The following is a 17,488-nucleotide window of genomic DNA, read 5'->3' on the forward strand; positions in this document are numbered from 1 at the left end:
TAAAATATCCTCCAAATGACAGCAAACCCTTCAGTTTGGTTTAGTAAAAGCAATACCATTACCTCATAATTAAACATCCTCTGTTCGATAATGTGGCTGTTGCTTAATATGACCCTTTATAGCACTTTACATCTTCAGTGTGCTATAAAATGCATTTGTAGTCAACACCTCTATTGAGGTAGCTATGTATTCTCCCCATTTTAGATAGGGAAACAGGCACAAAGATAAACCAATTTGACCAAGATCATACCGGAAGTGAGTGGCAAAACTGGGATAAGGTTTATGAGTTCCCAACTCCCAGTCCCAAGCTAATTCTTCTACACCATATGTTGACTTGACGAACATGAAAGTCTCCATGGAAAAGAAAAAAATTCCCAGTTAATCCAATTAGTATGGATTAAGACAACGGATAATAAGTGTGAGAGTTATAACTTCTGGAATAATTTAAAAAGGAACAAAAGACTTATGTAAATCTGTAAAGTGAATTAGAGAATAAGCTTATGAAATGTCTATCCCCATCACGTGAAGTCTGCATCAGTAGCTGAAAACCATTGTTCCAGAATACAATTTTTATAAACATGTTTTATTTGTCTTGCTTATACCGTTAGAACTGTAACTGCTGGCTGTCATTTCCCTTAAAAGGGGAAACCGATCCAAACACATACTGGTGCTTTTCAAAAGATAGCAATTAAAAGGGCAGCAGCAGCGGGCATTTGAGATTTCTTAAAACCTTCAGGCTGCAGGAAAGACAAAAGGACATGTGACCAAAAGTGTTATGATTATCCATTAGAGATTTCCATCAGTACCTGTATCAGTTATTTAGGTGATAATACAGCAAGGTCAAGTATTAGTGACAGACAATGTGCAAGTCATAAGGAATGATAGAGAATACCAATCCTTACAAAAGTCATTGCTATCAAAGAAACTTAAATATGTTCAAGAGAGATATCTAAATACTTCACATCAAATATACAAGTGGCCATCCAGATTATATCCCATATTTGTTGCAAAAGTTTTAAAGTGCCAATCAAAGCTAATTTGGGAGGGGGGGGGGAGGGAGGAGGATTAAAAAAAACCTTATACAATTATTTCAGCAGTTACACAAAAGCAATTTATGTATCCTTAGCCACAGTAAACTGAGCCTGGTGATGGAGAATGCTGTAGCTAAGGGTGTGTCTTGTCTATCAAAAGCTGGCTGTCAGCTTATTTGTCTAGTTAGGGATATATGCATCATTATGCATCTTAAACTGTTCAGTGCTTCATTTTAAACATGAAAAAGCTGAAATGCAGTTGCTCTGCCAAACCACACTTCACTTCTTCCATCCTTCTTTCATGAGAAAGTTTAATTTTATCAACTGCCATCAGAATAAAATCTTTAGGGATTTGCTGATTTTATTTGTTGCATCACTATAGAATGTCAGAAGTGAGGCATTCTTGTTTTTTTCTGCCACTTCAGTTAACCATGGAGATCTGATCACCCTGAAATTGCCTTTTTTGCTTTACTCATAGCAAGAATAACAAATCTGAATCTCATGTGCAAGGCTCAAGATGATGCTTAGGACAGAACATGCAGAGTAAACGTTGTTTCTTTCCATATCCAGGTAATATAAAGCTGACAACTGTAGTCCTGTCTTTATGGGTAATGAAAAAAGTCCCATTACAATGAACTTCCTGTAAGGGAGAACAATAGATAATAACTCTTCTGGTAACATGTATGGTACATTGGCCAGTGTGTTTTTGGCGTTTAATATAATCCTGTGGATTAGTTTAATTCACTTGCTGAGCATTCATTTGAGGCATCCCTCTGTTGGGTCTTGGGGGCCCTCCACGACCTAGAAAATAAAAACAGCATTTAAATTTTGTAACAAATCAGACCATTTTAGAGTTCATAAAGGGTGTGACTCAAGTTTGGTCTCAATAACTTTGGTTTAGAATTCATAGGTATATGTTTACTGCACTAATACATGGTCAATATCCTTATCCATTGAAACACAATCGCACATGTATGCCTATTGAATCATCTAATCAATTCCTTGGTTTTCCCCCTTCTTTGTATTTTTCAGAATTTTCTCAGAATCTTAGATGAATTTAACCTAACCTTCTAAAGTGATTTTCCCCTTCAGTTAACCAACAGCAACTTATTGATACAAGTCACCCACACATGTATGGGATAACAGATCCAGTGTAAGTTAAACTAAGATTTTTTTTAAAATAATTGGTTAGCATTTAAAAAAAAAATCTTATTTTAAAGCCATTAAGCTAAAGGGTCTCTTAAATTATCAAACAGCCAGTCGCAGGTTTACTTTCACTTTCCTGCTCCTTTGTATCGAGCCACTTGAAAGTCTCAACAACATTCTGAAAATAGATCACAAGCTATTGTTCTGTTGAAGATAGACATATCAATTTAAAAAAACCCATCTTCAATCAATCCAGCTTTCTGCAAAATACTTACCTGTATTTTACTGGCAATGAGCCCTGGACTTTCCTATTTGGAATATATTTATGGACAGCATTGCTATAACTTCACCACGATTAAATAGGCTCTCAATCCCCATTCCCATCACACTATTTATTAGGACAGTTCCTTTTGACAACGCATACAGACCTTTCCACAAGTTGGCTAATGTTATATATTTCAATATTTTAGGCAGCAGAAATGGAGAACATGCAACGTAGTTACCAAGTGCCTGTTTAATTACTTTTCAACAATACTTCCATAGTTTTTCAAGTTCAAATGCAAAAAGATTAGCTCAACTACAGCTTTGGCTATTTGATAAACATTTAGTTTAAGCTCATATATGATTGAGTGATTTCAATATACACCTCTACCACGATATAACGCTGTCCTCGGGAGCCAAAAAATCTTACCGCATTATATCGAACTTGCCTTGACACCGGAGTGCGCAACCCCACCCCCCCGGAGCGCTGCTTTACCACGTTATATCCAAATTCGTGTTATATCAGGTCGCATTATATCGGGGTAGAGATATATTAATATTTGTTTCATTCTCAAAATAAAAAACACTGTGCAGCTGCAAATAAGGCTGCAAATATTTTAGGAGATTTTTACAAAAGGGAAAAAATACCCATCTCTATAGGAATTGATACTTTAAAAATAATCACTTTCCTGCAGACTCTAGGAACTAAATGAACAAAAGGCAGAATTTGTAAATATGTTGACCAAAAAAAAAAAAAAAATACTCCGCAACAGGCTGCAAGTAACGCAACACATCTTTATTGAAATTGAAGAAATATCAATATACAAATTCAGAAGTCAAGGGAGCTTTAGAAAACATACAAAAGAAAAGCCTGCGGTCAAAATTCTAGCAAATCTTGTCAGCAAAAAATTAAAATTCCGAATTGGGTTAGTAGGGGCAGCAGTGAAATGGGTGCAAAGCTTTACCAAAAAATATATTTTCAAGTTTTCAGGGCTCATTTTCTTTTAGTAAGAAAAAAGGCAACTGAATAGTGTGGATGCAAAGATAAACTTAAATCTCAGCAGACAAATGTAACTTCTTACGAACAAAAATACTTCATTCAATAGCCAACTAACAACTTCCAACAAAAGTTCCAGGAAAGTTTAAATGTATTTTTGAATTGTGGCCTATTAGTTGTATATGGTAAAATGTTTTCTGATCCACAACCCTCTAAGAGATTGCATCAGAAACTCCAGTTCAGTAGAATTAGGAACATATAATTTGAGTATTACCTCGAGGGGCTCCCCGCGGTCCACTCTGTCCAGAGCCACGTTTAAAATTCTGTTGATATCCATCCTAAAGAAAGTGTAAAAGTGAGAAGTAAATTAAGGTATCTTCATTAAACCACTGCAGTCATTTGTTGTGCCTTAGAAAGTTAAATATTTGCTATTAAAAATATTAAGTTTCAAGAGTATTTCGAAATAACCCATCCATTTTTCAGTTAAATGATGCCACGGACAAAATACAGAATTGTAATTCTTAACAGGAAATCCTAATCTGCCTCAAGACTAGAAAGGAGTTAGGTTCATTAGCAACTAATAAACATCTTAAACTGTTTTCACAGACTAAGTGATTAAACTTTACATAACATATCTAGGCTTGGAAGGATTACAATTTTTATTGGTAAACGTAGATGTCACTGTACACACACAAACCGATGAATAATATTGATAAATAATCAAAGTTTACAGCTAGGCAAAGAAAGAAAAATGCTACTTGAGAACTTAAGGGTCAAAATCGAGTGATTCAGACTTCTGACTTAGGTTTGTTACAAATGGACTAGCAAATGAATAGTAAAAACAGTTATGATTTGCTGATTTACAGATATTGACTTTGTATATCTGGACACAGGATATTGACAATGCGTTTTAACAGTTTATAAAGCTTTAACTTTTTGAATCTCAATGTTTACTGTCATTAGTCAGTCTGACATTCCCCCATATAATTTACCACAGTTGTGAAAATTTGAATAAAAATTAATCGCGCGATTAAAATTTTTTTTAAATGTATCGTATTGTTAAACAATAATGGAATACCATTTACTTAAATATTTTTGGATGTTTTCTACATTTTCAAATATTGATTTCAATTACAACACAGAATACAAAGTGTATAGTGCTCACTTTATATTTATTTTTATTACAAATATTTGCACTGTAAAAAAAGAAATAGTATTTTTCAATTCACCTCATACAAGTACTGTAGTGCAATCTGTTTATCATAGAAGTTGAACTTAGAAATGTAGAATTATGTACAAAAAATAACTGCATTGAAAAAAAAATGTAAAAAACTTTAGAGCCTACAAGTCCACTCAGTCCCATTTCAGCCAATTGTTCAGACAACCAAATTTGGTTACAATTTACAGGAGATAATGCTGCCTGCTTCTTGTTTACAATGTCACCTGAAAGTAAAAACAGGCGTTCACGTGGCACTATTGTCGCAAGATATTTACATGCCAGATGCGCTAAAGATTCATATGTCCCTTCATCTTCAACCACCATTCCAGAGGACATTCGTCCATGCTGATGATGGGTTCTGCTCGATTAACAATCCAAAGCAGAGCAGACCGATGCATTTTCATTTTTATTATCTGAGTCAGATACCACCAGCAGAAGGTTGATTTTCTTTTTTGGTGGTTTGGGTTTTATAGTTTATGCATTTGAATGTTGCTCTTTAAGACTTCTGAGAGCATTCTCCACACCTCACCCCTCTCAGATTCTGGAAGGCAAATCTGATTCTTAAACCTTTGGTTGAGTGCTGTAGCTATTTTTAGAAATTTCACATTGGTATTTTCTTTGCGATTTGTCAAATCTGCTGTGCAAGTGTTCTTAAAATGAACATGTGCTGGGTCATCGTCCAAGACTGCTATAACATGAAATGTAGCAGAAAACAGGTAAAACAGAGCCGAAGACATACAGTTCTCCCCCAAGGAGTTCAGTCACAAATTTAATTAAATTATTTTTTAACGAGCATCATCAGCATGGAAGCATGTCCTCTGGAATGGTGGCTGAAGCATAAAGGGGCATGTTTAGCATATCTGGCATGTAAATATCTTGCAACACCAGCTACAAAAGTGCCATGCGAACACCTGTTCTCACTTTCAGGTGACACTGTAAATAAGAAGCAGGCAGCAGTATCTCCTGTAAACGTAAACTTGTATGTCTTAACCATTGGCTGAACCGGAAGTAGGACTGAGTGGGCTCTAAAGTTTTACATTGTTTTGTTTTTTAGAGTAATTATGTAACAAAAAAACCTGCATTTGTAAGTTACACCGTAACAATAAAGAGATTGCACTACAGTACTTGTATGAAGTTAATTGAAAAGAGAAGGTTACTCACCTTGTGCAGTAACTGAGGTTCTTCAAGATGTGTATCCCTGTGGGTGCTCCACTTTAGGTGTTCATGAGCCCCTGCACTTGTTGTCGGCGACTTTTAGTAGCAGTGCCCGGTTGGGTCGCACATGCGTGGTCCCTGTCTCGCGCTGCTGCAGGCAGTTAACCGACGCTGTGTGACCAACCCTCACTCAGTTCCTTCCCTACTGCAGAGACGAATAAGAAAACTCTAAAGTAGAGGGGAGGAGCAAGGGTAGTGGAGCACCCACAGGGACAAACATCTTGAAGAACCTCAGTTACTGCACAAGGTGAGTAATCTTGTTTTCTTCTTCTTGTGCTGTCCCTGTGGGTGCTCCACTTTAGGTGATTTCAGAGCAGTGCCCTCCGATGGAAGGAGGGGCTTCGGAGTTGAAGTCATGACCTCTGATAGTAGAGAGCATCTGAAGGAGGTGTCAGATGTTGCCTGTTGCTCTAAGGCAGGAGTCTCAAACTCAAATGACCATGGGGGCCACATGAGGACTAGTACATTGGTCCGAGGGCCGCATTATTCTCTCACACACACACACACACCCCCGCCGCCCTCAGCCCCGCCCCCACTCACTCCTTCCATGAGGCCCCACCCCTGCCCCGCCTCTTCCCACTCCTTCCCTGCCCTCATTCCAACCCCTTCCCCGAAATCTCCACCCCAACTCTGCCCAGTCCCTGCCCCCAGGGGGTGTGGGGTGCAGAAGGGGTGTGGGGTACAGCAAGGGGTCAGGGTGCAGGGTGTGGCAGGGGGCTCAGGGCAGGGGGTTAGGGTACAAGAGGGGTGCAAGGTGCAGCAGGGGGTTCAGGGCAAGGGGTTAGGGTGCAGCAGGGGGCTCAGGAGAGGGGTCGGGGTGCAGGAGGAGTGCAGGGTACAGCAGGGGGTCAGGGTACAGGAGTGGTAGGGCATGGGGCTCAGGGCAGTGGGTTGGGTTGCAGGAGGGGTGCGGGGTGAGGCAGGGGGTCGGGGTGCAGGGTGCAGCAGGGGGCTCAGGGCAGGGGGTTTGGTTGCAGGAAGGGTTCGGGAGCAGGATCTGGCCCGATGCGTACTGGGGGCAGGGCAGACTCCCTGTCTGTCTGCCCTGCCCCCCGCAAGAGGCTGGAACATGGGGAAGGGGGGGGCAGAGGGGCTGTGCGTTTCTGTTGCTTGAGGCACCGCCTCCAGCAACTCCCATTGGCCGCGGTTCCCCGTTCCCGGCCAATGGGAGTTGCTGGGGACGCTGCCTAAAGTAACAGCCACACACAGACCCTCCGCCCCCCCTTCCCCACGTTCCAGCCTCTTCCCGGAGCTGCGCAGGGCAGGCAGGCAGGGAGCCTGCCCTGCTCTCGGTGCTCATCCGGCCGCTCTGGTAAACAATGGGGGAGGGGCTGCTCTAAGGCATAGTGCTGTCTAAAGGTATGGGCTGAGGCCCAGGCAGCAACTCTACAAACGTCCGTCATAGGTACATTGTGCAGGGAAGCCGTGGAGGCTAAGGGTCTAGTGGGATGTGAGCGAATTCCCATGAGGGATTGGCAGTTACACTCATGATAGAGTTTTGTGCGATTATGGATCTAAGTGGAAAGGCTTTGTTTAGAGACGATGCTCCTTTTGGAGCATTCAGTGATGGACAGAAACAGTCTGGGTGATTTATGGGATGGTTTAGTCCTGTCTATGTAAGAAGCCAATGCCCTCCGAACATCAAGATGATGTTGCATAGTTGGCTATGCAGAGGTGAGGGGTAGGCAAGGAGTAAGCCTTACTGCCAAAACTGATCAAGTTTTTTCCAGTCCTTATCACGAGTTGTGTTTCAGGGCTGTTGTTGCATGCCACGTCGCTGGACTGCATGTATCACTAAGCAATTAGGCGCTGGATGCGAAGTCCAAGCCCTTTGTTGGTACACACCTCCCATTGGACCTCCTGCCGGCTAGAGAGGCAGCTGCAGGGGTCCACAAAATGACCCTTACAGGGTCCATCAGTGCCTCATTCATGTGAAGGGCAAATTTTTTTTTTTTTTTTTTTTAAATGAAGCGGATGTATGCAAAAAAGTCCACTAGCCCATGCTGTATCACAGGGACTTCCTCAAAGGAAATATCCAGAGAGGGCCACCCTCCCAAATAAGCCATGGAACAATTTGAAATCATCCCCTATATTAGGAGGGAGGAGGCATTAACGTGTCCCCCGTGGACAATGATGGCAAGTGGATGGTTCTTCCTCCTCTTCCCCTGGTACCACTGAGGGTGCTGGTACAGAAGCTATGGGGAATTACTGTGTGCTGGGTCTGGCCGTGGCAGGCAGTCCCCCCCTTGTGTGGGGCCTATGACCCATGGAGTCCAGTATGCCCTTTGGCATGGGAGTGGCCTGGGAGTCCCCATACCACTGTAAGTACCCAGGAACAGCATAATATGCTTCAGGAGAGACTCCTGGGTTGACTGACTCCTGATGGATAGGAGCCGATGATGGTGATGATGTTCTTCCTCATCTTCCTCCTTCAAATAAGGAGCGAGACAGTGAGTGATGTTGGGGACACAGGGAGATTTGGTGCCAAGAGAATCATTCTCGTATCAGTACCGCAAATAGGGGGAGATCAGGGGCAGAGCTGAATACCAGAACCCTCTGTCTAAGGAACTGCTGGTTTGATTGGCCCCTGGGGCTGCCTCCTTGTCAGTGCCAGGACTGTGGAGGAGAAGGTGGCGCTGCTGGCTGTGCCTCTGTGCGTGTTGGGTACACCTTTGAAGAAGCTGTCTTTTGTAGCGCCACCGCACTGCTGTTTGTAGATTGTGGTGCGGAGGCACAGGTTTTTGGTTTCCCCTTAGTGCCTGTGTCGGAGCCGTGACAGAGACTTGTAGAGTCTCTGGCTCTAGCAGTGCCAGGAATTTCCGCTACTTCAGCTCCCAGTGCTGACAGCACAGCTGGTGCCAGTATTGGATGGCTGCCCGCAGAATAAACATACATCGCGGTGCAGAGGCATGGGGTTTTGATTTCCCCTTAGTGCCTGCATCGGAGCCTGCTCCTGTAGAGTCTCTGGCTCCAGCGGTGCCGGAGTTTACCACCATCTCAGCTCCCGGCACTGACAGCACAGGCGATGCCGGCACTGGATGCCTGCTGGCGGAGCGGCTATAGATTGTGGCGTGCAGGCACGGCGCTCCAACCTCCCCTCAGTGCCTGTGCTGGAGCCGTTCCCCGAAGTCTCTGTCTGCAGCGGTGCTGAAGCACTCAGCCACCTGAGCTCCTGGCACTAACAGCACAGCCGGTGCTATTATTATCCGTGGGACGGCTATGGGGGTCCCCCCCCCCGCCCTGTGGAGGGGATCCAGGTGCTTCCTCAAGTGATGCCCAGCGTGGCACTCAGATGTAGGGTTGGGGAAAGCATTCCTGTCCGAAGCCAAGGTTGGCGAAGTGTGTGGGGGGGGGGTGAGGGGCGGAAGGGGGTGTCCCAAGCCTCATGCCCCAACAGGTCCAAGAGACTTCTCCACTCCCTGCCTTTCTGTGAGCCTGAGGCAATGCAACACTTTGTTAGTGCCTGCATTGGAGGCACTAACACACAGGCAGCAAACACACCAATCGTGGCTGTCAGGGACAAGCACTTTGAGCCTGGAGGCAAGGTGCTGAGAGCCCTCAAAACAGTTGTCTTTCTGAAGTTCCTGGCTGTGAGGGTTTTTTGTTTGTTTGTTTGAAAGGAGAAAAGAGAAAGGGAAACAAGCTAAGTAGCTGCTAATAAAGAAACTAAACAACAGACCGTAACTAACTACAAAGTAGCAAGAGGCACTGCTGATTGCTCCCACTCCTAGCCAAGGAACTGAGTGGGGGTTAGTTGCACAGCATCGGTAAACTGCCTGCAGCAACATGAGATAGGGACCACGCATGTGCGATCTAATCGGGGACTGCTACTAAAAGTCTCGACTACGAGAGCAGGGGCGCATGAACACCTAAAGTGGAGCACCCACAGGGACAGCATTCGAAGAAGAAATACTATTTATTTTGCTGATTTTTACAGTGCAAATATTTGTAATAAAAATAATATAAAGTGAGCACTGTACACTTTGTATTCTGTGTTGTAATAGAAATCAATATATTTGAAAATGTAGAAAAACATCCAAAATATTTAATTTCAATTAGTATTCTATTGTTTAACAGTGCGATTAATGGCAATTAATTTTATCGCGATTAATTTTTTTGAGTTAATCACGTGAGTTAACCGCCATTAATTGACAGCCATAATAAAAATCTAAAAAATGCTTAAAGTCCATAATTTTGTGCAACTGTGAAAATTTAAAGTGATAAATCTAAAACATGCTTAAAAATAAATATTAGCAGCTGAAAAAATAAAAAAAGCAAATTCTGCCAAGCATATAGATATATAAAAATATAAACATAGGGAGTGTATCTGTTTAGTAATACAGTTATTACATTTTATTTGTTAGCATTGCAGAGCCAAAACTTGTAAGAAAGTAAACTATTCCATTCTGACTCATCCATCAACAGAATCATTAACCAAGTACCAACTGCAGAATTAAAGTATATTTTCCAGTATGTCTATGTGTAAAGGGTTGCCCACAGATAAATGACAGAGAAAAAAATTTAAATTTTTACTGGTGAAGTCACAAAAAAGCTTTATTTTCAAATCCCAGGGTGAATAAGACTGGCCATTTGGATGGTTGCGGAGCAGGGAGCTTTACTTTCACTTGTAAACTAAACACATTTGATATGGAGTTGTCGAGATTTTGCAATTAAAACTCTAAGAAGAATTCTTACCAGTTATTTTAAGCAAGTTATTTCATTTAGTTTAACTGATTTTTCTATTCCTATAATTTTAATTTAAATGTCAACTCACCCGTTGGTAGTTGGAGTAGTCCCGAGGAGCATTAAATTGGGGCTGCGAGTAACCACTGTTAGGAGTGTTGGAAAATGAAGGGCGGTAGCCATCATACCCTCCTAAGGATTAGAATACAAATGCTTACTGAAGGGCACATAACCTGTCTTCATAAGTTATGCTACACACATAAAAGGCCACTGAGGGACTTCATTGACTTTTAAGAAAAAAACTTGAATAAAAAAAGTGTTGTGTGCCAGCAGACTGTGTAAACATCTGTAAAATAACCTACATCTTCTCATTAAGACCTTGTAAAAAAACTGGGGAGGTGGTATCTGAGGATGTTTCTCTGATAATCTGTAGTACACATGTTTAATCTGTTATTTATTATTTGTATTACCATATGCCCAGGAACCCTAGTCATGGACCAGAACCTTGTTGTGCTAGGCACTACACAAACACTGAACAAAAGATGATTCTTCATTCAGTTCTCAGAGATAGTCCAGCTGAAGCCTAGAATTTAAACTGCTTTGTTAAGATAGAACAAAGTGAATACCACCACCACAAGCTTAAATATCTTCCCAATATGTTTCTGTATTAAACAATAATAGGGCCAACATAACAAAGGTCTCGTGCCATTCTGTGATCCTGAAAAAAAAAATTCAGATAAAGTCTCAAAATTTTGATAAAATATATATATTTATTTTTTACCTCTAAACCCATTGGCAGGTCCCCTGTATCCATTCATTAAGCCCCGAGTGCCGCGTGATCCACCACGAGACACTCCCCGGCTGTTATAATAAGGCTGACTGTTACGTGGGAACCCAGTATTCTGTTGTGGAGGCTGCTGGTGGTTACCTGCCACTTGATGGGACTGGTCCGGGGAACCATGGTAGGTGCCAACCACTATAATAAAAACAATGGAAGTTTATGTTTTCTATGTTCCCCAAACACTGAAAGGTATCAATTTAAAGCAATCAAGTCTGCCTTAGTACCATCAAGCACAGCAGTAAATGTTTACGAACCCAAAGACAGATGGTTTGCAGAACTAAAAGTTGCTATTCTGACACACTCCACAATATTAAAATAATGCAAGATGTCTAGTGTTCAGTGAAGTCAGTGTCAGCAGGCCTCAAGTTAGTACAATTAAACTTTTCACTGGTGTTTTTTTCTTTTTTAAATCGACAAAGAAAGAAAACTTCACACCACACAGGCCTGAAACAAGTGGAAACATTCTCAAGTGACTTCCACAATCTTTCCATGAAGTTGCTAAACATAGGGCCCAGAGGCAGCGACACTGCTCCATAAAAAAAAAAATTTATTCTGCATGCAGAACTTCCCCTCAGTTGGATTCTCCTCATTAAGAGTTTCGGTTTTGCAGAGACTCCCCCGAAGAACAAAATTTTACGCATTCTAAATTCCATTTAATTTTAAGTCAGCTGCCAGATTTCTTGGAATTTGGTCTCCATGATTATCCTCCACTGGAAGCCTCCCTTTTAGGCTAAAAGAATGTTTTAATTTTGTCTAACAAGTTTACCTGTCTGGAGCTGTTCTTGCTGAAGTTCTGATTGTTCTACTTGGTGAGGCTGATTGGAGAAACTCTGGTTGTAACTGGCCTGGTACTGATTTTGTTGCTTTAGGGTTTCTGGCTCATTGACAGGAGGAACAGGTGCATTCATATTGAATACCTACAATGGTAGGAAAAAACTAAGTATCTTTCTGGTCTACATTTTCCCAATTTGTACTTGCATGTCTTTTGCATACAATTCGAGACTATATGCTTTATAAACTGACAAAAGAAGCAATTACCTTCCTTTCTGTAACTGTTGTTCTTTGAGATGTGTTGCACATGCCCACTCCATTGTGGGTGGGTGTGCACTTTGTGCACAGATGTCATTCCCCCCCACAACCCCTTCAGCACTACCCGTCAAGATAGCTGGAGCGCCCCCGCCCCATGCCAATGCATGGTGATGTAAGAAGGCGGAGACAACCCAACCTCCCTTAGTTCCTTTGTACTGGACATACTCTGATGGAGAGGGGAAGGTGGGCAGGCTGTGGAATGGAAATGTGGAAAACATCTCGAAGAACAGTTACAGAAAGGTAGGTAACCGTTTTTTCTTCGAGTTATTGAACATAATTTCCACAGTAGGTGACTCTCAAGCAAACGTCTATGGAGGTGGATTTGGAGTTTATCTGAATAGTGATTGCAAGACCACCCGCCCAAAACTGGCATAATCTCTGGACTGATAATCAATGGTGTAATGAGAGGAGAAGGTGTAGCTGATGACCAAATTGGTGCTTTATTAATGTCAACAAGTGATACGCGAGCTAGGAAAGCCGCAGAAGCTGCTTGTGCTCTAGCAGAACATGCCAGTACTCCAGATGACAAGGTCACGTTAGCCAGCTGGTAGCATAAATGGATGCAGAAAGGGATTCTCTAGGAGGAAACTAGCTTGGCCCTTAACTCTATCAGCAACTGTAACAAAAAACTGCATAAAAGTCCAGAACGATTTAGTATACTCCAGGTAGATAGCGAATGCTCTTCTCACATCCAATGAGTGAAGTCTTTCTTCATGCTTATGGTGATGGAGTTTTGGAAAAAACAGGGGCAAATATATCATTTGGTTAACATGAAAACTAGACAGTACTTTTGTAAGGAACTTTTGTTGCAGCTGAAGATAAACCTTAACTTTATAAAAAACTGTATAAGGGGGTTCTGAAACTAAATCTCTTAAAATGCCACCTTCATAGAAAGGTGAAGGAGGGAGCTAGTCACAAGGTGTTCAAAGTGGGGTCCCATTAGAATTGCCAGGACTAAGGTGAGATCTCAAGGAGGGATGGGGACCTGCACTTAAGGGCATAATCTATTATCCACCCATACATCAAAGCTGAGGCCTTGGCTACACTGGCAATTCACAGCGCTGCACTTGCTGCGCTCAGGGGTGTGAAAAAACACACACACCCCCCGAGCGCAGCGAGTGCAGCGCTGTAAAGCGCCAGTGTAATCAGCGCCTGCAGCGCTGCACGCTCGCTCACAGCGCTGCAAGCTATTCCCCTCGGAGAGGTAGAGCTCTCGCAGCGCTGGCGGCGCAACTACAGTCGCGCTTAACAGCGCTGCCGCGGCAGCGCTGTGAATCCGCAAGTGTAGCCAAGGCCTTAGATAGCAGCCAAATGCACCCTTACAGAACAGTCAGATTCTGTTTTAGATCTAGAAGATAGTCCAGCCAATATTCAGGGGTGCTTGCCAAGTAGATACACATTTCTCATTAACCCAAATGGAGAAGCACTTCCATTTAGCCAAGTAAGGGTCTTTAGCCAGTTAGGGTCTTCTATTATTTAGAAGTACATTCTGGACATCTCGTGAGTAGGACCTTTCAAAGGGATTCTGCCTTGAAGCAGCTATGTTGTGAGATGGAGCGCTTGTGGAGGCTGGAGTGGTCTCAAGAAATTATGTCTGGATCCAACAAGAAGAATAGAGGAGGCTCTGTTGACAAAATCAGGAAAGCTGAGTACGAGTACTGAAAGGGCCATGCCGGTACTTTAAACGGATGAGACTAGCATGGTCCTTTTTTATTTTTGGATACTACTCTGAAGAACAAAGGAATTGTAGGGAAGGCATATAGAAGGGAATTCTAGGATAGGAGAAAGGCATCTGTTGGGGACCTAGGCTGAGACCCCCGGGAACAGAACTAGCAACATTTTCTATTGGGTCTTGTTGCAAAAAGGTCCACTTGGGGAAACCCCAAGAGTTGGAAAATAAACCTGGCTACATCTGGGCATAATGACCACTCGTGTTGATCGGTGAAGGATCTTCTCAGCTGACCTGCCACTGTGTTCTGTTTCCCCGAAAGGTAAGCAGCTTTGAGGTGAATCAATTGAGTTGAGATGTACTACTCAACTCCCTGACATTTATGACCAAAGGCCTTGTGTCTTCGGGGACCCAATGTGAGCCCCCCAACCTAGAGACGATGTGTGCGCGACTAGAGTGCATGTTCATTGCATGGGAAGGAAGCCAACTTCCAAGCAAATTTTTAGAGGGTCCATCCACCAATCCACAGACAACACGACTAGCTCTGGCACTTGAACCATTTTGTCCAAATGGTAGCAATTCAGGGCATATACTGTTAGCCATGTTTGCAGCTTCCTGAATGGCAGTTTGGCGTGCTGCACTACATAGGTTCATGCTGCCATATGACGTAGCAGCCTGAGGCACTTACGTGCTGTTATGAGCAGGTAAGCCTTCATTCGAACTATTAGGTCTCAAATAGTTTTGAACTTGGTTTGTGTTAGAAAAGCTCTGGCTCTGTAGAGTCAAGGATTGCTCCACTGAAATCTATTGTCTGTACAGGCTTCCATACTGATTTTTCTCAATACATTCAGTGCCTCAGAGCATTGAATATGGATAGAGCAGTAAATATCTTGGACAGAACCTGCGACTCTGATCAACCAGTCACTCAGGTATGGGAAGACATGGATACCTAATTTTGGAAGATGAGCTGGTACGACAGCTGCCAAGCCAAACAGAAGCACTATGAACTGATCATGATGAATATCACGCATTAACCTGATAAATTTTCAATGGTCGGGACATATTGCAAAATGGAAGTACGTGTCCCTCAAGTCAAGGGCCCCATACCAGTCTCCTCCTTCTAGGGAAGGGATAATTGACACTAGGAACAGTGTGAGATTTTATTTTCTGCAGGAATTTGTTCAACTCTCTTAGATTTAAGATAGGCATGAGATCTCCCTTTGTCTTGGTAATCAGGAAACAACAGGAATAGAAGCCTTCTCTCCTGAGGCTCAACGGTACTTCCTCTATAATCTGTCTGAAAGAGATTCTCGACATTGTCCTTCAGTGGGAGGTCCAGAGTGGTCCCTGACTGGGGGAGCGGGAGTATATAGAGAGGCACAGGGTGTATTAAACTGGATGGCATACCTCTGTTCCACCATACTTAAGGCACACCGGTCTGACATTATGTGGGTCCAAGTACTTAGGAAGCGGGACAAGCATTTGGTAAACAAACAAAAAAAAGGGGGAGCAGACAGAAGTGAGGAGACTGGAATAATGTCCTCACTACCCAATCAAAATGCCTGTTTGGAAGGGGCAGCTGGATGTGATGAGCTCATTGACACCAAAGAGGAGGGTGCCTTCCATAGCTCCTTCTCTGTTTTCCTAGGCGGATCTTGGGAACGGGGAGCAAAGCTATGGTGACAAAAAGGTGCGTCCTTTTTGTCACAGGGATTTAAGTGTAGCCCTGGAATCTTTAAGGCTATGAAGCCCGCCATCAATTTTCTCAAAGAATAGGTAGGCCCTTCAAACAGATGGTCCTGTATCAGCTGTTGTACTTCTGGCAGGCAATTTGGATGACCAACAATAAATACCTTCTCCCAGCAATCGCTGGTGCCATAGTTCATGCCACTAAAACTGCATTATCCAGACTGTCCTGGAGGGCAGTTCTGGCAACCAATTTACCCCCCTCCACCATTACAGAGAACTCCTGTTTGTAATTCTCTGGTAATTTGTCCTTGAATTTAGCAGTGTTCTCCCAGTGTGAATAATTGCATCAACTCAGGAGTGCCTGCTGGTTTGAGATCTTAGTTGCAGGCTCCCTAAGGAATAAAGTTTATGACCAAACAAATCTAGTCTTCTTGAGTCCTTGCTCTGAAGTGGAGATATGTTCACCCTTTCTTTCCTGCGCATTGGCAGTTGAGATACCACAAGAGAAGTGGAGGAGTGATTGCAAAAACATTCATACCCTTTAGAGGGGGTGAAGTATCGTCTCACCCTGTTTTGCTGTTGAAGCCAGGGAAACGGGTGTCTGCCACAGAGTCGTGATGAGCTCCATGACTGCCTCATTGATTGGCAGAGCAATCTCAATCAAGGTGGCAGAGATACCTCTCCTGCCTGGATGCCAAACACCTGAGACCACTCTTTTCAGGAGATCTTGGTGGGCCCTGCAGCCTTCTGGTGGTGGTGTGTGGGCACAGAATTCATGCCCCCCACAAATTTCTTTGCTTCTCTGCCAAAAAAAATGACACTCTGATGGGGAAGCAAAGGGAAGCCTCAAGAGCAGTCACATGCCCCTCCCCAGCAGCATAGGTGCATCTTTTCGGACACCCAGAGCAGCCGATGGAGAGGTAAATCACTGTGGGCTAGGGGAAGTGGAGAGACAGTGCCTGAAGACGCCCCAGCCGGTGCTGGGTCAGACCCATCCAACTGGTGTGCATCCAGACTCCACCCATACCCAGAACCCCTGCCAAGCCTAACCTGCCTTCACCCAGAAACACCTCCGCACACTGAGAGCCCCCCACTGCACCCAGCCCTAGGGCTGGGGGACGCCCTGGCCAGTCGTGGCTGGGGGAAGAGCGCAAAGTGGCCGGGCCAGACCCCCCCTGCAGAAATCTTCCCCTGCTACAGGAAGCTCCACATCCTCACACCCCTCGCTTCCTGCCCCCATCGCTTCTCAGTGTAGGGGGAGGGGTCACTGTCGGGGGAGCTGCTCCCCCGTCTGCCCACCCTCATGTATTTGAACCCCCCTCCCATACTCAGACCCCTACACCTGAACCCCCACCAAGCCTCACCCCCTGCACTCGGCGCTCCCAGCCAAGCTCCACCCCCTTACATCTGGAGCCCTACCCCTGAACCCAGGCCATCCCCCCGGTGAGCTCAACCCGCCCGCACTAGAATCCCCAGCATGACAAACTCCACACCCTATGTACCTGGACTACCCTGACTAGCCCCCCCACACCTGGAACCCCCCACTGAGCCCCAACCAACTGCACTCAGACCCCCACCCAACCAAGGCCCACTCCCCCAGCACCCGGACTCCCCCTGCCGAGCCCTTCCCTCCCCCCCACACCCCTAA

The 17,488-nt window shown here is 43.9% G+C and overlaps 1 protein-coding gene across 3 annotated transcripts in view; it reads right to left on the reverse strand.

Annotated features, from left to right (window-relative positions):
- Window positions 1–562: 562 nt before the first annotated feature.
- Window positions 563–17,488, reverse strand: part of CAPRIN1 (cell cycle associated protein 1) — a 93,548-nt gene continuing 76,622 nt past the window's right edge. For 2 of the 3 annotated variants that reach the window (XM_034769703.1, XM_034769704.1), the window contains exons 15-19: window positions 12,160–12,310; window positions 11,334–11,528; window positions 10,644–10,744; window positions 3,710–3,773; window positions 563–1,832 (exon numbers count right to left, since the gene is read on the reverse strand). In XM_034769703.1, coding sequence (XP_034625594.1) covers window positions 1,768–1,832; window positions 3,710–3,773; window positions 10,644–10,744; window positions 11,334–11,528; window positions 12,160–12,310 — 576 coding nt within the window. In that variant the 3' untranslated portion in view covers window positions 563–1,767. The remainder of the gene's footprint in view (window positions 1,833–3,709; window positions 3,774–10,643; window positions 10,745–11,333; window positions 11,529–12,159; window positions 12,311–17,488) is intronic. The other variant, XM_034769705.1, reaches the window with a different exon arrangement.

Source organism: Trachemys scripta, chromosome 4 (genome assembly GCF_013100865.1).
Source record: "Trachemys scripta elegans isolate TJP31775 chromosome 4, CAS_Tse_1.0, whole genome shotgun sequence".
Taxonomy (NCBI): Eukaryota; Metazoa; Chordata; order Testudines; family Emydidae; genus Trachemys; species Trachemys scripta.